Below are 23147 nucleotides of genomic sequence, written 5' to 3'. Positions count from 1 at the left end.
TTGACAATACCAGAAGGATTAGGTCAACATTTAGATTGTCAAAGTTGACTGGATAAAAGGTTTATTTTATTTTTAGAGACAGAGTTTTGTTCTGTTGCCCATGCTGGAGTACAGTGGTGTGATCATAGTTCACTGCAGCCTCAAAGTCCTGGCCTCAAGTGATCCTCCTGCCTTGGCCTCCCAAAATGCTAGGATTATAGGCATGAGCCACCACGACTGGCCCTAAAGATTATAATTATGAAAGAATGTAAGTTAAAAAAATTCAACCTAATATACTATTTGGTTAACTACAAATGGAGATTTATGGCATATAATTATTTGCTAAGGGAAAAACTAAAACAATGTTTTTTTGTTTTGAGACAGGGTATTTCTCTGTCACTCAGTTTGGAGTGCAGTGGTGTGATCTTGGCTCAGTGTAGCCTCCACCTACTGGGCTCAAGCTAGAACTACAAGTGCACACCACCATGCCTGGCTAATTTTTAAATTTTTTGTAGAGACAGGGTCTCCTTATATTGCCCAGACTGGCCTTGAACTCCTGTCCTGGGCTTATGCCATTCTCCAGCCTTGGTCTCTCAAAGTGCTATGATTACAGGCATGAGCCACTGTGCCTAGCCTGTAACAGTGTTTTTGAGGTAGCTCTAAAGTGAAAGGCTAAATACCTATTGTTAATACGACAAAAAATAGTCAATTGACATTTAACTTGTGCATATAGGACTACAGAAGAAATTCTGCTCATATGAGACACAAACAGTGATCAATTTTCTAATTAACAAATACTGCATTCAATCTTTTGTCTACCCAAATAACTTAGCCAAGGATAAGTTCTAATCAGACTCTGTGAATTGAGAATTACAAATCAACTGAAGAAAGTAACATCACTTTTTTTTATTTGATTCAAACCCATTTTCATATACAAAGCTAATTTATTATGTACAAAATAAATGGACATTCTTAAAAAGTGTCAGAATACAAATTTCCAAGGGCCTAAAATAAGTGCAAAATTTTCAATTATCTTTAATCATGCTATACAGAAACAAATCAAATATTAGCTCATATACATACAACAAATTTTTAAAAAATAGCACTTAATGTAATAAAACAAAACATACATCATATATATTTAATTTTAAAAGGATGAGGAAGGAAAGAATGTATTGCACCAAACTAACAGTAACTTAACTACAATGAGAATAATAATCAAAATTATTTATACATCTTTATTAAAAATTGCTCAACTTTAAAACATTTTTGGGGGGGCATACAAATATCCATGAGTCACAGTTTGCACAGTCAATAATTAGATATAAATAAGGCATAATATTTTCTTTTTCATGGTCAATTCCAGTAGAATAAGTGAGAAGGAACATTTTAAGATAAATACACAACTTTCTGAATTCCTTCAATATTTAAGTAGCAGCACAATTTCCAAGTACTTTTAAAGAACAAGTCATTCTGAATTTTTAGTTATTCCGCTCTGAATTGCTATGTGTGTATACAAGCATTCAAGTCACTGTCACTCTCTATAACACTGAAATGCTATTGGAGTCCCAGAAAAACTGACAAAAGAGATGAATTAAATATGTTTCATATTTTTATGCCTCAGTAGATTCATTTTTATAGCAATGAATCTGAGAGAAAATGGCTGTCTAGCCAGATATGATTACTTTTTGCTAAATTTTTTGCTCCAAGTCTATAAAAGCAAACAATTGGTGGAAAGAAAGCCATACCTGTTAAGAGTTTCTAAATGGAACCAACCAGCCACATAGTTTCCTAAGATGTTTTCTTATGTAAAGCTAATTATAAAATAAGCAGTTAGCCACAAAAAAAAGTTTGGTGACGTTGTTCATCAATCACAGTCTTTGAGAGTAGTAAAAAGCAGAATAGGAAAAAACAGTTCAAAATATAAAAGATCTTTAATAGTAAGATCTACTATAACATGCCATAATTTTGGAAGAAAAATAGAAACTATCATAATTAAATCGATAAAAAGTCATCTAAGAAAATCAAAATTCCAAAATTCCGAAGGAATTATTCTTTCCAAAGGAAAAAATAAAGTTATTCTCTTTAATCCCTATATAAAAAAGAGGCTGACAGTTTTTCAATTAAGTCTGACTACTTATATCATCCTACCAGAACCACTTCTTAAAGTGTTTAGTGATTAATATAACTTTAACATTCTGAAGAGCAAAACAATTATGTCTAATACAGACAAGTATCTTTTTCCTTCAAAATAAAGAGAAGTATTTATGAATTTGTAGGTTCAGCCCACTAAATTGTAAAACACATATGCTTAGTGTCAGAATATGTTACCAAAAGAAGACAATCCAAAATAGCATTTTAATGTTGACTAGTACATTGATTACCAGAGAATTGCTAGTTTTAATACATCTTAAGTTGAAATACATTATTACCAAAATAAAAATTTTAAAGGTCCAATTGGAATAAGATTTCTTTTAAAAAGTAGTTTGTTTTTAATTGATAAATTTTTTAAAATCCCACCTAAATCCTAATTTTTCATCTTACATTACAATGTTACATTGTAACAGCATTACAAGCAGCTAATAACTCTGTACACTGAAAAATAATTATAAATTAATTTAAATAATGAGACAGCCATTATATAGGTGGAAACACAGACACACATACATCCCTCCACTAACAGTCAAGTTTGAAAAATGAATGGGTAATTTTTAAATAACAAAATTGTGTTATTACTATTATTGTTATATTTGCAAAATATGTTTCCAAGGAAACATGAAAACCGTACCATGAAAAACAAATACTGAATTAGTAGCTTTCTATTTATTCTTTTCCTTCTGAATTTTCAGTTCATAAATTATGGGCATTAAGACAAAGATAAATATTGTTATTGTTGAATGTGTCCTTTTACTTATCACTAAAGCCACTGGATTTACAGGTCCAAATCCTGCAATGTGTTTAGAAATCACTCACGTGTGACAATGTCAATGAGATAACCACCAAAGGAAGGAGATGTGTCTGATGAATTACTATAATCAAATAAGAATCTGATAATACAGACACTATTAAATGAGTTTTTTGTTTTTTAAATTGAGACAGAGTTTCGCTTTGTTGCCCAGGCACCATCTCGGCTCACTGCAAGCTCCACCTCCCGGGTTCATGCCATTCTCCTGCCTCAGCCTCCCGAGTAGCTGGGAATACAGGCGCCCGCCACTGTGCCCGGCTAATCTTTTTGTATTTTTAGTAGAGACGGGGTTTCACTGTGTTAGCCAGGATGATCTCGACCTCCTGACCTTGTGATCCGCCTGCCTCGGCCTCCCAAAGTGCTGGGATTACAGGCACGAGCCATGGTGCCCGGCCTTAAATGAGGTTTTTATACAGAAGAAAATCAAGTAACTCCTATACTCTAGGATGGCCTTACATTTCTTAACACAGAAAACAGAATTATTTCCTATTTGGAATTAAACATCTGTTAATGCTTTATTCTCTGTTATACCTATAAAAAATTAAAGGTTATTTCTATACAGAGGCTGTACCTGTAAAAGTCATTGGAAGTAGTAGATAATTTATCCAATGCTTTTAATTTGGAAAATTCTATTGATTATAAGCTTCAAGGCTATAAGAGGTCTACTTTTATGTTTTAAATTTAGCATGTTAGTCACGTTTTTTATTCTTCAAAATGTTGCCTAATTCAAGTTTGCAAAACATTCACTGAAAGTCACCAGGAACTAATATTAAAAACAGATGTACTTTTCTGGAGGCAAATATTAGTTATAATTTTCAAATGTGAACAGTCTAAAGAGAGTTCATGATAAAAATAATTCAATTGAAAGGAAATTTGGTTGTTTTTGTGGCAGGCAAAACAAAGATAATAAAGCCATTGCAAGCAAATTTTAGACAAAATGTCTCTCAGGATAATGATTAAGCCTATTTTCAAATAAGTCTGAATATTGGATCTGGTTTATAAAGATAAATGGACAAATTTCTATACAGGAAAACATTTTAAGATATAACATAATAATCCTGAGACATAATTTTTTAATACCAAGAATATCAAGTAAAGAGATTCAGGAAGTCCAAAGCAGTGCCTAGATATCTGTATATTTATAAACCCCATAGAGAAGTCTGATCTGCAATATCCACTAAGAACCACTGGCCTAGAAAATGCTGGACTTAAATTAAAAAGAAATTTTTTTTTGGAGACAGGGTCTAACTCTGTCACCTAAGCTGAAGTGCAGTGGTGCAATCACAGCTTACTCAGCCTTGATCTCTAGGCTCAAGCAGCTGAGTAGCTAGGACTAAAGGTGCTTGCCACCACACATGGCTAATTTTTTAATGTCTTGTAGAGGTGGGGGCCCAATATGTTGCCCAGGCTGGTCTTGAGCTCCTAGGCTCAAGTGATCCTCCTGCCTCAGCCTCCCAAAGTGCTGGGATTATAGGCGTGAGCTACCATGCTTGGCCTAGATTTAAATTAAAGAAGGCAGGCTGTGGTCCACATTTTAAATCATATTAAAATGATGACTGATAACACTATATTGTTGCCTAATGTCAGCAAGAAAAATACCACACGACTCTGATAAACACAGGAAAACTCTACATAACAATGCTCTGCATGGAGTCAAGTTTAAAACAAATAATACGTTGAGTATATACAATATACGAATTCAGCAAAAAGAATATTGAGAATGGATTTTGTTAAGAGTGATGAAAATGTTTAAGATTGCTCACTTAATGGGGAGAAACAGTTTCAGCTGATGAGAGGAACAATGCGTAGGATAAGCCATGAGTATGGCTGATGATGCAAACAAACAAACAAAAAGGAAACAAACATGTTTCATTTCTTATATCCCAGTCAAAAACTGTATCCTAAAGGTATGTTCAAGAACCTGTTTCCAGAAGACAGGCTTAAATATATATATTTGAAAAGACCAATTTTTACACACACATGCTCCCAACAGACATCCATAATATTACATATATTAAGATTATAATATTTATATTTAATATAGTCCTAGGACTTGCATCTTTTCAGTGGAAAGGTGGTAAAGATAATGCTACTCATTTTATAAATATATAAAAGGAGCTAACTTCCTTAAGTTCAATTACAAGATTTCCTCAATGATCTCTTTAGTAGTAACAATATAAAATATACATAAAGGCAAAGGTCATATCTCTATCATCATTAAATAAAAATCTGGTATCCAAGTTAACAGTTTCCTCTGACCACTCCTTTTCACACAAAATATAAAATGTCTCAGGTTAAGATTTAACCTTCAAATCTGAATTCCAATTCTGAGAGAATTTTTCTCTTATTCTTTTCAGAAGCATAAACTTGATTTTCAATACAAGTACTCTGAAGGATAATTTTAATATGCCCTAAATAGAGAAAAAAAGGAAATCTTATTGGTGTTCCTTGCTAATGACAGAATGAACACTTGGTATTTTTTCTTCTACAAAAGGATGCACTGCACTGTGACCCAAAAAAAGTTAACATATTTTAATTTTGTTATTAACTTCTTAATAACAGACATGAGCTTCACAGGCTAAAAAGAAAGACGAAACTAACTGGCCAATCTTTATGTTTATACAGTTTCCTAATTTGTATGCCCTGATCTATTTTTTCCTTCTCTCTTTCAATTTTGTCTGAGTAATGCCAGAATACTGATTGAAAACAGTTGTAAAAAATTTTTTATAAAGCTTCTTTATTCTCTAAGCGTGCACAGCTATTACATGTTTTAATACTTGATCTCACTTTCAAAAAGTAAAATAATTATCTTGGTATAAATCTCTCCCTATCACCAGGATGCTGAGATTTTTATTTTTGTCATCACCAGTATAAAGAAACAAAAGCATATAAAAAGTTCTGCAAAGATAATAGACTTTTTTTTTTTTTTTGAGACGGAGTCTCGCCCTGTTGCCCAGGCTGGAGTGCAGTGGCACAATCTTGGCTCACTGCAACCTCTGCCTCCTGGGTTCAAGCGATTCTCCTGCCTCAGCCTCCTGAGTAGCTGGGACTACAGGCACCCGCCACCACGCCTAGCTAATTTTTGTATTTTTAGTAGAGACGGGGTTTCACCAGGTTGGCCAGGCTGGTCTTGAACTCCTAACCTTGTGATCCTCCCACCTTGGCCTCCCAAAGTGCTGGGATTATAGGCATGAGCCACCACAACTGCCCAGATAATGACTTTGTAAGAGCCAACTTGAGATACTATATTCACCAATTGAAATGTCCACCTGTTATTTCATTCTAATGATACTGTTCATTTCTTCCATCATATAATATATAACTAATTTCTATGGGTAACATCTAAATATACCAGAATCCTCAAAAGTACTTCTTTCCAATTATTTTATCTAGTGAGTTTTAATTCAGTAGGCTATACTCTTTAAATGAGTAATATATTATTCAGCTAATAGTTGTTTGCTTATTTTGATAGATAAAATTTAAGTTCTATTCTCTAGACTGTTGCTAGTATTCTCAAATATTTTTCTCTAAATTCCACATTTTTTTTTTCCTTTTCTTTGAGACAAAGCCTTACTCTGCTGCCCAAGCTGGAGTGCAGTGGTGCAATCTCAGATCACTGCAACTTCCACCTCCTGCGTCAATCTCAGATCACTGCAACTTCCACCTCCTGGGTTCAAGTGATTCTCCTGCGCTGCTCAGCCTCTCGAGTAGCTGGGACTACAGGCACGTGCCACCATGCTTGGCTAATTTTTATATTTTTAGCAGAGACGGGGTTTCACTGTGTTGGCCAGGCTGGTCTTGAACTCCTGACCTTGTGATTCACCTGACTCAGCCTCCCAAAGTGCTGGGATTACAGGCATGAGCCACCACACCTGGCCCACATTTCTGGTTTTTACTTTTTGGAAAAAGCAATATAAAAAATAATTCCACTACCTTGTACATCTAGTATTAGTCCAGGTAGGATATCTATTTTATTGTGAACAAAACTTATTTGTACTATAAAGTAAAAACTGCTTATTTCTTCCATCTAAAAAGCAGCATAGTAAAACATCATAAATGTAGGCATTTTTTCTAATTATCTAAGTTTTAGAAAACTCATAAGCATCCAAAATAATTTTCAAATTCAGTATTAAGTAACCTTAAAAATAAAGAAGGCATTTTTACATCAAAATCTCTGGATAAATAACAAAATAAAACTTAGTAGGTTTTGATTTAGAAAAAGTTTCTTAAAAAATCAGTATTTTAAAAACTAAAAATCAATCATGTTAGTTCTGCCGACTTGAAATGTCCTAAAAAACTATAAGATTAAAAAAAAGATAGCCACGGTGGTACCATGTGTGAAGCACTGGATTGAAACCTCCCATCCCCCACCCCCCAAAAATAAAACAAATGAATAGAAGCCAGTCTCATTTATGCATCATAATTATTGCTATTGAACTTATTTTGAGACTTTTTTCAATACAAATTCCTGAAGTCTTAAGAAAAGACACCTTGACATTTACATATGTTCCATTTTAAAATTGTTGTACCAGTTTATTTCAGAGTTATTTACCTAAAACATAGGTATTTTTTCCTTAATAAAACAGAGGATTTTTACTTATTGGAAAGAAAATTCTTCTATAGCTTTTTATTAGCCCTGACTCACATCAAATCAAATCTATTCAAAAGTTTCCCTAAACAGAATCCTTTATTTCTTAATTTTTTTTTACTCACTCAAAAGATTATAAAGAAAAGGGCACTGGATACTGTGGTCAACAGGAAAGCGAAATTGCAAAGGAAAAATTTCTCTTAAAATTCAACTGAGAAGACAGTTGGATATAAGGACATCTATGATTTGTGGAACAAAAAATAATATTATTACTGGTCACAGATCCCTTTAAAGAAAGCCATGTAACCACTCCTTCCTGAAAATGCATTTAACATACAAAATCTCTGCACAGTTTCAGAGGGATTCACAGGTTCTCCCAAACACATGGAATCTCAGATTATTAACACTGGTAGTTGTAAAAGCTCTCTGACCCAACTCAAAAGATAACCTTACAAAAAATCTAAGTTTAACAATGTCTTTGAATTCCAAATTAATCAGACTTTTACTTTAAGATCTTAATAATCAAGCACAACTTAACATTTAACATTACATAATAAAATTAGCTATAATCCTAAAACATGAAATAGAAAATTTTAAATTACTATATATAAATGATTATTTTAAGTTATGTATATCTTTTCAATTCATTCATCAATCACACAGATATCCTAAGTGAAAAATTCAACATATTTGGGTATTATTTGCTTGGTGAAGAAAGAGTCAAGAAATTTTGAACTTTGCAAATATAAATTGTGTTGCAAATGCTACTTAAAAGACCCAACTGTCAAAATCACAATTAGCACTTTTGCTTAATTATATCATTAAGGAAATACATCTGTAAAATGTATCTCTAGTTCCACTTTTTTCTACTCAATTTTTATTATTTAAGGACAATAACAGAATTCAGTAACTTCTCATTAGTAACATGCTAGTAGTAGTAGAATTAGCTAATGTACCAGTTTCAATATTCTTATTTTATTCTCACCATGCAAACCTGTAACTTTTACTGAGTTTTGAAAATCCAAGTGTGCAACAGATACCTTTAAAATATTATCCCCAATCAGGAGTTCCATAAATAAATTGATATGTTTTCATTACAGTGGTCAGTAAATAGAAAAATAATTACTTAAGAATGTATTTAAAGCCATCTCTCTCAACTGTCCCATTATCTGTACTCTTTTATTAGAAAAATCTTAAATTTTATCATTTGGAATAACAAGCAATTTAAACCTAATTTTCTCATTTTAGGTTTGTTTTAAAAATGGATACAATGACCTTTAGGAATGGGCCACTAAATCAAATCAAATGTATTTTCTCAAATACATCTTAGTATAGACCAAGAATTAGTTTATATACCACAGCAAATTGTGGTTATCTGTAAATGATTTTCAGGGATAAAAGCCTTGCAACATTGCAGAGAGTTGAGAGATGTGGTTAAAGCAACAAAGCAATAAATAAGGTTTCAGTAATCATAACAGAAAAATGAAGTAACAGTCACTTGGAATCTTGAGTATTATATTCAGTTTCTCCAGCTGAAATCTGGCTGAGCCGCTTGCTCGATCCCCACAATTTTCGAGAAAGCTGACCCGAACGCATCTGTGTAAAGTAATCCAAAGAAATGAAGAATAAATATTAAGAAAAAAAATAAAAATGATATATAAGACACTGATTTTGCAGAGTGAAAAGAAACAAATTGTTAGCAGAATTATTAACACTTTAAAGGTTATTAACAATAGAGAAAGACGGCCAGGTGTGGTGGCTCATGCCTGTAATCCCAGCACTTTGGTAGGCAGAGGCAGGCAGATCACTTGAGGCCAGGAGTTCGAGATCAGCCTGGCCAAAATGGCAACCTCCCGTCTCTACTGAAAATATAAAAATTAGCCCAGTATGGTGCATGGTGGCACATGCCTGTAATCCCAGCCACTTCGGAGGCTGAGGCATGAGAATTGCTTGAACCTGAGAGGCAGAGGTTGCAGTGAGCAGAGATCATGCCACTGCATTCTAGCCTGGGCATCACAGGGAGACTCTGTTTGTCTCTCTCATACACATACATACACACATAATAATGACAATAATAATAATGGAAGACTTTTACGCTTATTTTGTCTTTGGTCTAATGTCAATGTGTACATTTTAAACAATTAATGGCCCAGTTATGTCAAAATTACCAGATTCCTTTATTTTATAAATTATCAAAAATATGTATTACTTCATCAAAATCAGCTTCTCAAAACTATTTTTAAAAAAATTTTTAATTAATTTTTTATTTGGTTGTAGAGATGAGATCTCACTATATTGTCCAGGCTGGTGAAGTCCTGGGCTCAAGGAATCCTCCCACCTCAGTCTCCCAAAGTGCTGGGTTTACAGGTGTGAGCCACCACACCTGGCTCAAAATTATTCTTAATTTCGCTAACAAGACATACAGGTTTGGAGATTTTCTTTTCTTGAATTTGCAGTACTGTTAATGCCAATCATAAGTATAAGAAGAAAGTAAAAAAGTTTTGATGAAAAGAAATTTTAAAATATTTTAAGACTTTCAAAAAATAATATTTAACAAGAGAATGATAAAAAGTAATGTAGAAAACAAGGAGAGCATAAGCCTCTTGAAGGCAGGAATTGCATTTCATTCACCATTAAATTTGCATCACCTACCATCCTTCCCAGTGTGTAATAAATATTAACCAAATATTAATTAAATCAATGAATAAATAAATGTCCTTTAAAAGTGTTTATACATCCAGGTACGGCAAAAAACCCCTATGGTTTGTTGTAATTACTTTCTCAAGTGCAATCTACTTTTTAATGGTGATTCCACTTTTTTTTAGAGACAGGGTTTCACTCTGTTGCCCACACTGGAGTGCAGAGGTGCAATCTCGGCTCACTACAACCTCTGCCTCCTGGGCTCAGGCAGTCCTCCCACCTTAGCCTCCTGAGCAGCTGAGACTACAGGAGCATACCATCATGCTCAGCTAATTTTTGTATTTTTAGTAGAGATAGGGTTTCAACATGTTGCCCAGGCTGGTCTCAAACTCCTGGCCTCAAATGCTCCACCCACCTCAGCCTCCCAAAGTGCTGAGATTATAGGCGTGAGTCACTATGCCCGGCCTGCCACCTTTTTTAATGGTCACTTTTCTTTTTTTTTGAGATGGAGTCTCGCTCTGTTGCCAGGCTGGAGGTGCAGTGGCACAATCTTGGTTCACTGCAACCTGCACCTCCTGGGTTCAAGCGATTCTCCTGCCTCAGCCTCCCGAGTAGCTGGGACTACAGGCGTGCACCACCACACCCAGCTAATTTGTTGTTGTTGCTGTTGTTTTTTGAGACGGAGTCTTGCTCTGTCACCAGACTGCAACCTCTGCCTTCCTGGTTCAAGCAATTCTCCTGCCTCAGCCTCTGCCTCCGGAGTAGCTGGGACTACAGGCACGCGCCACCGTGCCCAGCTAATTTTTTTTTTTGTATTTTTAGTAGAGACAGGGTTTCACCATGTTGGCAAGGATGGTCTTGATCTCTTGACCTCGTAATTTGCCCACCTCAGCCTCTCAAAGTGCTGGGACTATGGGAGTGAGCCACTGCGCCTGGCCCACACCCAGCTAATTTTTGTATTTTTAGTAGAGATGAGGTTTCACCATGTTGGCCGAGATGGTCTTGATGTCTTGACCTCGTGATCCCCCCACCTCGGCCTTCCAAAGTGCTGGGATTACAGGTGTGAGCCACTGCGCCCGGCCTAATGGTTGCTTTTCTAGGATATATTTATTGGAGCGATAAAAGAGAAGCTTTATACAAAGTACTAGTGGCTTTGGCATGCTTGTTTTGCAGTTACATTTACATATGTATTTTCTGAAGCACTACTACCTTACCTGATTTTTACATATGATTTTCACTCTAATAGAATAATATATAAAACTGGTACACAATTAAAAATATATATTAATCAAGATTTTGATATTTTAGATAAAAATAGATCTTGAAATAGAAATATCTTTTCATAACTAAATATAGATCTATTTCATATTCTACACTGTAGTACAAAGTCTTGCTCTGTCACCCAGGCTGGAGTGCAGTGGCGTGATACCAGCTCACTGCAACCTCCAATTCCCAGATTCAAGTGATTCTCTTGCCTCAGCCTCCCGAGTAGCTGGGATTACTGGCATATGCCACCACACCTGTCTAATTTTTATATTTTTAATAGAGACGGGGTTTCACCACGTTGGCCAGGGTGGTCTCGAACTCCTGACCTCAAATGATCCACTTGCCTCGGCCCCCCAAAGTACAGGGATTACAGGTGTGAGCCACCGTGCCCAGCCACAATAATATTAATTTAACAACACTTTTGTTAAAATAATATGCTGAAAAAAAAGCATAAGGACTAAAGAAATTTCAAATATTTATAAAACAGTTTTTTACGATCTTTAACAGGTTATTATAGCCACTGACTGTGTGACAGTAATTTCTTCCCCTGAAATAACCCCGACAGATCTCATATTGTTAGATTTCTCAGAAAATACCAACAGTGACTTAAAAAAAAATTATAATGCTTAATTTAACTATGTAATAACATGAATTATTTGGAAGAATCAGTAAGTTACTAGAGTATAACTATAGTTTTCCTAAAAGCGAGAGTTAGATTAATGATACATGAATATTCAATAATTGATAAATCATTAGCAAGTAAATTTAACTATAGGAAACTCACTGAGAATAAGCACACTATATGGGGATATTTGTAGTTACAAATAAAAAATGATGCTTTTACAAAATAACTGACATATAGTTATGATGAGTATTTGTTAAAATTAAAGTAGTTTTATTGTTTGAGCCTGTATTTCATTCTTTTGTAAAGGCTCTTATGTCTTGAAAATCTAAGTTGTGGTCTTGAATCTAGATTTGGAAGAAATGAATTTTCTTTATTCCTATAGAATGGTAGATAGAATTGCCAAAGATGGGCTTTCAATAATAATATAAACATCACTTTTGAATAATAACTTTATCCTCTTTTTATTTACTGCCTTTTGAAAAATCAAATTTGGTTTTAATTTGTTTATCCCTAATGGTGACTTCTCAATCAGCTGGAATGAAGGAGAACCAAAGTAATCCCCGACAGCATGAGAAATGAAATTACTGATGCTAGGTTTTACCTCAGCAGGCTTGCCAACACCCACTACAATTAATTTGCCGTCTTCTAAACCTACAAGAATATGGCTGCATTCTTTGGTTACACAAACACAATGGATAGGCAGTCGCATGGCTAATGGGTTGATGCTGAGATTCAAACTAGAAGAGAAATAAAAAATACAGACATAATTACATGGATTTATAATGAATTCACGGAATTTTATATCTGGAAAATAAATTAATGCTCATCTAGTTCTGGATTCTAATTTTACAGATGTGGGAACTTGTGTCCAGAAAGTCTAAGTGACTTACACAAAGGCCTGTATTTATAGCATTACTTAAAAACACTTGATAAACAGATCTTTTCTCTATTTTTGACATCTATTTTTCTTCTAAACATATATTATCAAACAAAATATCAATAAAGCAAACATGAACCTAAAATGTAAACATTTTCTTGACTTTCTAGAGAATCTTACTCTTTTTTCAATTTTCCAACCCATTCTATTATTACTTCAGTTTTTACATCTTATTATTACATTCGTCATTTATCTAAGGTAAATAGTCTTTACGTTCCCTTTAGAGAGATTAGAGGGAAGGTGAGAGACAAAGTAAGGAACACAACAGTTAGATAGGATTTTATATGGATACTAACTAGATTCTTATCCTTAGTGTTATTCCTAAAACAGATAGAAATAAAGTTCCTGTACCAGTCACTGTTCTGAGTCTCAGACTCTCAGTGGGCATTTGTTCTAGTCTTGCTCTGATCTTATCCCTGAAATGCAGCACAGTACACACCATGTTCATTGCTGTTCCTATGTCTTTGTGCTTTATTTCCTCACATATTGACTACCTCCATCTCCAAAAGAAGGCCCTCCCTGTCTTTTCATGTCCATTTAATTCCTACTAATCCTTTATCAAGACTCTTCTGACTACTCAGATCCATGCTAATCCTTAATGTCATTAAAACTTCTTGTACATGTAACTGGGACCATATAATTTAGCTCTTAAACTGTTCACAACAGTACACAAATATTGATATTTCCCCAACTAGTCTTTTTTTTTGAGACAGAGTCTTGCTCTGTCACCCAAGCTGGAGTGCAGTGGTGCGATCTTGGTCACTGCAACCTCCGCCTCCTGAGTTCAAGTGATTCTCCTGCCTCAGGCTCCTGAGTATCTGGGACTACAGGTGCCTGCCACTATATCCTGCTAATTTTTGTACTTTTAGTAGAGATGGGGTTTCACTATGTTGGCCAGGCTGGTCTTGAACTCCTGACCTCAAATGATCCACCCACCTCAGCCTCCCAAAGTGCTGCGATTATAGGCATGAGCCACCACACCCAGCCTCCAATTAGTCTTAAACCCCTTAAAAACCATTATTATGAGTAAGCATCACAGCACCTAGGCACTCTCATGCGTATTGCCCTGTTGATTCATAAGTGAGAGGTGGATAAGAAGCCCAGAAATCTTGGGCCAGGTGCAGTGGCCCATGCCTGTAATCCCAGCACTTTGGGAAGGCTGAGGTGGTTGGGTCACTTGAGGTCAGGAGTTTGAGACCAGCCTGGCCAACATGGTAGAACCCTGTCTCTACTAAAAGTACAAAAATTAGCTGGGCATGGTGGTATGCACCTATATTCCCAGCTAACGTGGAGGCTGAGGCAGGAGAATCACTTGAACCTGAGGCAGAGGTTGCAGTGAGCCAATATCATGCCACCGCACTCCAGCCTGGGTGACAGAGTAAGACTCAGTTTCAAAAAACAAAACAAAACAAAACAAAAACACATATCCACTACTCCAATATCTCTCTCCTTCACTAGATCGAATGACAATAGATACCCCTACCAATTTTATACACACACATGCATAAATATGTTAAATATACTCTAGTTTAGTTTACTACAATTAAAAAACTTTATAAAAATTCAAACCATCATTTGGACAAATTTCCAAATCCATAATTCAGACTTGGTACTATGAACATTTTTTTCTAGCTCTACATATTTAAAACATTTCTTTTGAGACAGGGTCTTGCTCTGTTGTCCAGGCTGGAGTGCAGTGCTATGATCACAGCTTACTGCAGCCGTGACCTGGGCTCAAGCAATCCTCCCACCTCAGCCTCCCAAGTAGCTGGGAACACAGGCACATGCCACCATGTTCAGCTAATTTTTAAAGCTTTTGTTTTTAGTAGAGATGAGGTCTTGCTATGTGCCCAGGTTGGTCTTAAACTCTTGGGCTCAAGCATTCCTCCCTCTTTGACCTCCCAAAGTGCTGGGATTATAGGCAGGAGCCACTGTGCCCAGACTAAAATATTTTTTAATTGTGGTAAAATATATATAATGTAAAATTTTCTATATAATAACAAATGTATATATATACTTCATTTATGAGTCCAGGAATACTTTAGCTTCTCCAATTTTTTATACTTGCTAAAAGACAAATTTTTGTAATAAATGATAAACCAAAAGATTAAAAATCTTAGATCCTGATTTTCACTCTAGACTAGAAGTACTGCCACCTTTTCTTAAGTGATACTTCATTGGTTTTTATTACTTACCTGTGGAGATCTCTTATAGACAGGAATCCTTGTAAGCTGCCTGTGACAATGTGTTCTCCAATTATACATATATCTGATACTTGTTCCTTCAGGATTTGAGACCCTAGATACTTGCCATTTATAGAAAACAGATGTAATGCATTCTTATCCTGCAAAGAATTAAGGACAATTTAACAATTTCAAATAAAAACTGAGTTTTTATATTACCAGTTAAAACTCTGACTATAACAGAATAATTATTTGGTTTAAATTTCTGGGATAAAAATATGGCTATATTTAAAGACCAAGTGTGCAGACAATACTATTAAAGTGATTTCAAATCAGATTGCCAAGTAAATATTAAACGAGAAATCTCACTCTCTCCAAAGAATTAAAATCTCATTCAGCCCCCCGCCAAAACCCTACATTCTTAAAACAAAAGAAAAGAATTCTTTTTCTTTTGAGATGGAGTCTCGCTCTGTCGACCAGGCTGGAGTGCAGTGGCGCAATCTTGGCTCACTGCAAGCCCTGCCTCCCAGGTTCACACCATTCTCCTAAGTCAGCCTCCTGAGTAGCTGGGACTACAGGTGCCCACCACCATGCCCGACTCATTTTGTTTTTTGTATTTTTAGTAGAGATGGGGTTTCACTGTTTAGCCAGGATGGTCTCGATCTCCGGACCTCGCAATCTGCCTGCCTCAGCCTCCCAAAGTGCTGGGATTACACGTATGAGCCACCATGCCAGGCCTTTTTTTTTTTTTTTTTTTTTTAGGTGGAGTCTCGCTGTGTTGCCCAGGCTGGAGTGCACTGGCATAAACTCGGCTCACTGCAACATCTGCCTCCTGGGTTCAAGCAATTCTCCTGTCTCAGCCTCCCTAGTTGCTGGGACTACAGGCATGCGCCACCATGCCCAGCCAATTTTTGTATTTTAAAAGAGATGGGGTTTCACCATTTTGGCCAAACTGGTCTGGAACTCCTGACCTCAGATGATCCACCCGCCTCAGCCTCCCAAAGTGCTGGGATTACAGGTGTAAGCCACCACTCCTGGCCCCCCAAAATTCTTAATATTGAAAAAGCTTAGGCTGGGCATGATGGTTCATGTCTGTAATCCCAGTGCTTTGGGAGTCGAAAGCAGGAGGATCGCTTGAGCCCAGGGGTTTGAGACCAGCCTAGGCAACATAGGGAGACCTTGTCTCTACCAAAAATTTAAAAAAACTAGCCAGGTGTGGTAGCACATGCCAGTAGTCCCAGCTACTGAGGGGGCTGAGGCGGAAGGATCAGTTAAGCCCAGGAGTTTGAGGCCAAAGTGAGCAATAATTGTATCACTGATTGTGCCACTGCACTCCAGCCTGGGCAACAGAGCGAGACTCTTGTCTCAAAAAAAAAAAAAAAAAAAAAAAAGGCCGGGCGCAGTGGCTCATGCCTGTTATCCCAGCACTTTGGGAGGCCGAGGTGGGTGAATCACAAGGTCAGGAGATCGAGACCATCCTGGCTAACACGGTGAAACCCCGTCTCTACTATAAATACAAAAAATTAGCCGGGTGTGGTGGCGGGCCCCTGTACTGTAGTCCCAGCTACTCGGGATGCTGAGGCAGGAGAGTGGCGTGAACCCGGGAGGCAGAGCTCGCAGTGAGCCAAGATAGCACCACTGCACTCCTGCCTGGGTGACAGAGCAAGACTCCGTCTCAAAAAAAAAAAAAAAAAAAAAAAAATATATATATATATATACACACACACACACACACATACACACACACATACACATACATTAATTAAATAGTGATGTCACTGAAAGGAAACAAATACAAAATCGAGGGCTTGTTTATTTATATCCTGCCTTATGCAAAAGGAATTTCAGTTGGCTATCATTTCCAATTTCCACTTAAGCTTAAAAAATCCTACATAATCAGAAATTATTCTGAAATCATATATTATACAAGTCAATAAAAATCCCAACAATAAAATACTAATGTGAGGCTACGATTGCGGTAGAAGTCCATCTAATGTTAAGAAACAAACAACTGAATGATGAAAGAAAAACATCCTCTTTAAAATATGGTGTTTTTTCCTTCTTCAATAAACCTCCTCTATAATGTGGGGAGGGAAAGATACGCTATTGGGAGTCTACCTCTATTGCATGAAAGGTCATATACCTTGAGGGTGGTCTTTTCTTCAATGCTGGAGTAGATAACAATATGTCCTTCCCAAGATATAGCCAAATTAGGAATGGTCAGGAACAGAGAACTCTCACAAGGTGGTCGTAAAGTCCTCATGTACTGACCTTTCTGAATGGTATGTATAATCACCGTTCCATCCTACACACAGGATATATCAGAAAATGAAAAAGACAAAGAAAAACAACAGTAAAAAGGAATAAAAGTAGAGTGGGCCAGATAAAGAAATGTCGGAAAGGAACCAAGAAAATGATTATTCCATCAAGGATATATGCACCTTAGGAAAAATTCCAACTTTGAAATTTCAAATAGTATTTTATTTCCTAGAATGCCCTCTTCCCTTAAATAATAAAATGAATAAAATCCCAAAATGGCATTCAGTTTTTTATTTTGCAAGGTCTATTCTACTTTTGCAAAGTGCTATACAAATATGGTATAACATTTCTATACTTTTATCAATTCCTCTGAAAAACATTTTAGTTATAAATGTTGGTAATAAATTTGTAGATAAATTAATTAGTATTTCTTAAAGGTGAAATCTTACCCTTGATCCCGACACTGCCATGTCTAGCTCAGTGCTGATGCTGACACTCAATACCTCATCGGTGTGTCCATAAAGAATCTGAAAAGGTTTAGATGCTAAGCCCACAGGAACACCTCCCTAATAATAAACGGGAAAAGCAAAGGTAAAGGTGGTTTCTTGTTTCCTGTTTTTCATAAGGTTTATATTGCATTTAAACCTTCTAATCACAAACTAACATTGCAACTAGGTACAACCACTGAGTCTATTCATAATAGTACTCATTCTTACATTTCTACTTGGATTTCTGAATTATTCTCCATCTCAAAAACTTAACTAAGCTCAAAACCTTAACATAAATTGTTGCAGTGTTGATAGTCTTGGATTAATTTTTCCAAGTATGTTATTTCTCCTTTTAATCTACAGATTTATTCTTCCTTAACTTCAAATAAACTTTTTGTGTTATATCTCTGAATAACTTTATTTTTTTTGAGACAGGGTCTCATTCTGTTGCCCAGGATGGAGTACAGTGGCATGAACATGGTTCATTATAGCCTCGACCTCCTGGACTCAAGTGATCCTCCCACCTTAGCTTCCCTGAGTAGCTGGGACCACAGGAATGTACCACCATGCCTGGCTAATTTTAAAAATTTTTTTGTAGAGATGAGAGTCTTGCCATGTTGCCCAGGCTGGTCTTGAACTCCGGGACTCAAGCAATCCTTCCGCCTCAGCCTCCCAAGGTGCTGGGATTACAGGCATGAGCCACCATGCCTGGCTGAATAATGTTTCCATTTATTGGGATCGCTGCTTCAGGGACATCAATTTTCTTTATGCTGACTGTCTTTGATTTTTATAGCTATCATTCTTTCTCTAACTGCTTTAAAGTTACTTTTTTATTGGCATTCACTTTGATTACATCTTTTTTTCCATGCTACTAATTTCATTTGCAGCCACATCAAATCTCTTTCTTGTAGTTTCTGCTTTAGGTTTGTTTGCGTTTGTAATGGTATTTTTTTATACGTCTTGGCTGCAGTCCTTTGAAAAAACATTTGTGGGTAGACAGTAGGTATATATATTTACGGGGCATATAATGGTATTGGTTTTAATCTCAGCTTGATTCTTCTGCAACCTTCGTTTTCATCTTATAATGCTATTTTATTATTTCATCTTTGATCTTCCATTTTATTGAACTGCCGTTCTTATGTTTTCCTAGTAACACAATTGTATTGCAAAAATTGCTCTCTGAGTCATCTTCCAGAAGAAAGACTCTTTCTTCATGTCTTTAGCATGCTTTGTCTTTAGCATACACATTTGTATGTTATTTGTTTTATTTGAATAGTTGCTATTTGTATTTGTGATTATCCTAGACAACTCTGCCCAGACCTTCTACCTGTTCCATGCGGTGTACATTAATTCCCCTTGACACTCTGCTACCTGTGACACATTTGTCTTCCCCTGTGAGTATCAGTCTGAGGGCTTAGTGCACTATATTTAACTTTCAAAACTCAGGTAATTCCTTATGGAAGTAATTCCAGTTCTAGAGAAAGAGGAGCCCTTCCTAAATTTATTTGGTAAAGACTGCATATCCCCATACTAAACATGATAAAGACAGAACAAAAATATCTATTTTACTTAAGAGTAGAGAAATCATTAAAGTACTAGCTAATAAGATACATCAGTAAAGTGTAATAACAATATACCATAAATTATGTGGGTTTATTATAAAAATTCAAGGATGGTTCAAACCTAGGAAATTTCTCAACATACATAATACATTACATCAAGAAAAGGTAAAAGAAAAACAATAAATAAGATAAATGGGGAAAAACAGCTGTAAAGAAGATTATTAGAAATACAAAATTAGAACATGGACTGTGGATTAGCTAATGGTATTTTATAAATGTTAAGCATTCTGATTTTGGTAACTTCGCTGGGTTTATGTACAAGATTGTCTTTGTTACTAGAAAATACACACTGACCTATTTAGGGGTATAGGCATATGATGTCTCCAACTTTTAAATGGTTAAAAAAAATAAGATGTTGTAAGAGGGAGATACTAAAAGAGACTGCTAAGACACATGATACAAAATATACTACTTTTGCAAATTTTTTACAAGTTTGAAATTTCATTAAAACTATAAAGTTACCAAAAGAAAAAAATAATGGCAGTGTTTTCACTTAAATGTGAAAAACACAACTAGTGAAACCTAATAGCAAACACTATACTAAATGGTAACATTGGGAAGGCATTTTCATCAAAATTAGATAAAGGTGGGGATGCTCACTATAATTTTGCTTACCTTATTGTATTAGCTAATAATGTAATATGGTAAGAAAATGAAATAATTAGTATATTAGAAAAGATAAAGCAAATCACTTTTATTTTCAGATCACATGATTGTATTATCTCCCTTATTTTCAGGAAATCCAAGAAATACTAATAACCATGAGAGTTGATAAGAGGATTTGGCAAAGTAACTTATAGTCAAATCACTATACAGCTTTTCTTTATATTAACAATAATCAGAAACAAAAATGATTTTAAAACCCCACTAAAAATAGTAATAGAAAACATGATAATTTGTTTTTTTTTTTTTTTTTTTTTTTTTTTGAGACGGAGTCTTGCTCTGTGGCCCAGGCTGGAGTGCAGTGGCCGGATCTCAGCTCACTGCAAGCTCCGCCTCCCGGGTTCACGCCATTCTCCTGCCTCAGCCTCTGGAGTAGCTGGGACTACAGGCGCCCACCACCTCACCCGGCTATTTTTTTGTATTTTTTTTAGTAGAGATGGGGTTTCACTGTGTTAGCCAGGATGGTCTCGATCTCCTGACCTCGTGATCCACCCGTTTCAGCCTCCCAAAGTGCTGGGATTACAGGCTTGAGCCACCCAGCCCGGCCGATAATTTGAAGTAAGTATCACAAGGTATAGGATCTAAATGAAAAAGAAAGAAATTTTATCAAAGGACATAAAATGGACCTGAAACAAACACGGAAAGACACTTCCTATTTCTGTAAATAAATAACTATAAAAAATACCAAATTATCGGGAGGCCGAGGTGGGCAGATCGCTTGAGCCAAGGAGTTCGAGACCATCCTGGGTAACATGGCAGAGACAATCATTTTGTCTCACTAAAAATACAAAAACTAGCCAGGCGTGGTGGTGCATGCCTGGAGTCCCAGCTACTCAGGAGGCTGAGAAGTGAGGATTGCTTGAGCCTGGGAGGTCAAGCCTGCAATGAGCCATGATTGTGCCACTGCACTCCAGCATGGATGACAGAGTGAGACCCCACCTCAAAAACAAACAACAAAAAACAAAACAAAATCCCAAACCAAATTAACACATAAATTGAATACAATTTCAGTAAGGCTAAAATGGAGTTTTTTTTTTTGTTTTTTTTTTTTTTTTAAAGAGGGTATGGGGCCGGGCGCAGTGGCTCATGCCTGTAATTCCAGTGCTTTGGGAGGCCGAAGCAGGCGGATCATGAGGTCAAGAGTTCGAGACCGTCCTGGCCAACATAGTGAAACCTTGTCTCTACTAAAAATACAAAAATTAGTTGGGCGTGGTAGTGTGTGCTTGTAGTCCCAGCTACTGGGGAGACTGAGGCAGGAGAATTGCTTGAACCCAGGAGGTAGAGGCTGCAGTGAGCCAAGGTCGCGCCACTGCAGTCTAGCAGGACGCGCGACAGAGCAAGACTCTGTCTCAAAAAAACAAACAAAACAAAACAAAAATCAAAAGAGGGTATGATTAAAACGTAAGTTCATATTAAGAATAAATACCTATATAAGACTAGCTGAGACCATTACACTTTAAGTGTAATGCTTTCTATTCAGAAGTAAACAAAGCCTTATCCAATGTAGATAAATAAGTTATCAATAATTTAAAGATTGTAATATAAGAAATAAAACAAAAAAAAATTAGAAGAAAACAAATTTTTTTTTTGAGATAGGATCTTGCTCAGTCACCCAGGCTGGAGTGCAGTGGCAGGATCTCAGCTCACTGTAGCCTCCGCTTCCCTGGCTCAATCAATCAATAAATTAAAGATTGTAATATTTCTTTATTTCCCATCTCAGCCTCCCACGTATTATAGCTAGGACTACAGGCATGTCCCACCACGCTCAGCTAGGTTTTTTAAATGGAAGAAAATTTCTAGATACTTTTTATAAATTTGTAGTGGGAGAGAGCCTGTTAAGACAATGCAGAAAACATAGAAGCTGGCCAGTCACAGTGGCTCACGCCTACAATCCCAGCACTTTGGGGGGCTGAGGCAGGCAGATCACTGAAGGTCGGGAGTTTGAGACCAGCCTGGCCAACATGGTGAAACCCCATTTCTGCTAAAAATACAAAAAAAAAAAGAAAAAAGAAAAAGTAAAAAAAGCCAGGTGTGGTGGCATGTGCCTGTAATCCCAGCTACATGGGAGGCTGAGGCAGGAGAATTGCTTGAACCCGGGAGGTGGAGGTTGCAGTGAGCTGAGATCATGCCATTGCACTTTGGCCTGTGTGACAGAGCGAGACTCCATCTTAAAAAAAGAAAAAAAACAAAACAGAAGCTATTTAACAAAAACGATACTTCCTGGACCCATATTATTATAAGAATGCAATCCGGTTGATGAAAATCATAAATCTATAATTTCTAGTAGTCCCACAAGAAAGAAAGTAAAATGTTACTATGCTAAAAGACAATAAAAATAATTATTGTTTTCCTGGGAGAGGTAAGAAGGAAGAATCTTTGGAAAGCAATAGGGAATAAGGTAATGAATCAGACAGTAAACCTAGGAAAAAATGTGGTGACTTGGACAGGACAAAATGTGGGTAAAAAGAATACAAAGGAGCTCAGTCAGTACCAGAAAACAATTTGATGTCCTAGTAGAACATTTTGCTAGTATTTTCAGGGTGAATCTCTGATCTAAATCAAGAACATTTAAATGTGTGACTACCTGTTGTGTTATTTGCCATATCATACATGTAGTATCTCTGGAACCAGAAATCAAATGTATTCCACAGTAATCTGTAGCTAAGCAAGTCACAATATCTGTAAGAAAAGGAATTAAATAAAATGAAATGCCTCGTTTTGCTAAAATAGAACTTTAAGAGCAATTTTTGTTAATGTTCAAACTATTCCTAAATCAGTCACGCCAACAGGGAGGAATGTAGGCATGGTACTGGAAAAGCATTGGGGAAGAGAGCCACAGGAAAGCAGCAGAATCAAAATCACCTTGGAGAGCTTTCTTTGAAATCACCCTCCTCTGAGCATGAGAAGTAGACATGCGGTGTGGGGAATGACT

The 23147-nt window shown here is 36.3% G+C and overlaps 1 protein-coding gene across 3 annotated transcripts in view; it reads right to left on the bottom strand.

Moving 5' to 3' along the window:
• Positions 1–861: 861 nt before the first annotated feature.
• Positions 862–23147, bottom strand: part of NBEAL1 (neurobeachin like 1) — a 212748-nt gene continuing 190462 nt past the window's right edge. For all 3 annotated transcript variants that reach the window (XM_038001729.2, XM_073019947.1, XM_073019948.1), the window contains 6 exons: positions 22800–22894; positions 17892–18008; positions 17327–17488; positions 15196–15344; positions 12665–12800; positions 862–9128 (listed from right to left, as the gene is read on the bottom strand). In XM_038001729.2, the coding sequence (XP_037857657.2) occupies positions 9027–9128; positions 12665–12800; positions 15196–15344; positions 17327–17488; positions 17892–18008; positions 22800–22894 (761 nt within the window). In that variant the 3' untranslated portion in view covers positions 862–9026. The remainder of the gene's footprint in view (positions 9129–12664; positions 12801–15195; positions 15345–17326; positions 17489–17891; positions 18009–22799; positions 22895–23147) is intronic.

The sequence above is a fragment of the Chlorocebus sabaeus genome, chromosome 10, assembly GCF_047675955.1.
Source record: "Chlorocebus sabaeus isolate Y175 chromosome 10, mChlSab1.0.hap1, whole genome shotgun sequence".
NCBI classification, from domain to species: Eukaryota; Metazoa; Chordata; class Mammalia; order Primates; family Cercopithecidae; genus Chlorocebus; species Chlorocebus sabaeus.
This window is presented reverse-complemented; position numbering and strand designations above follow the sequence as displayed.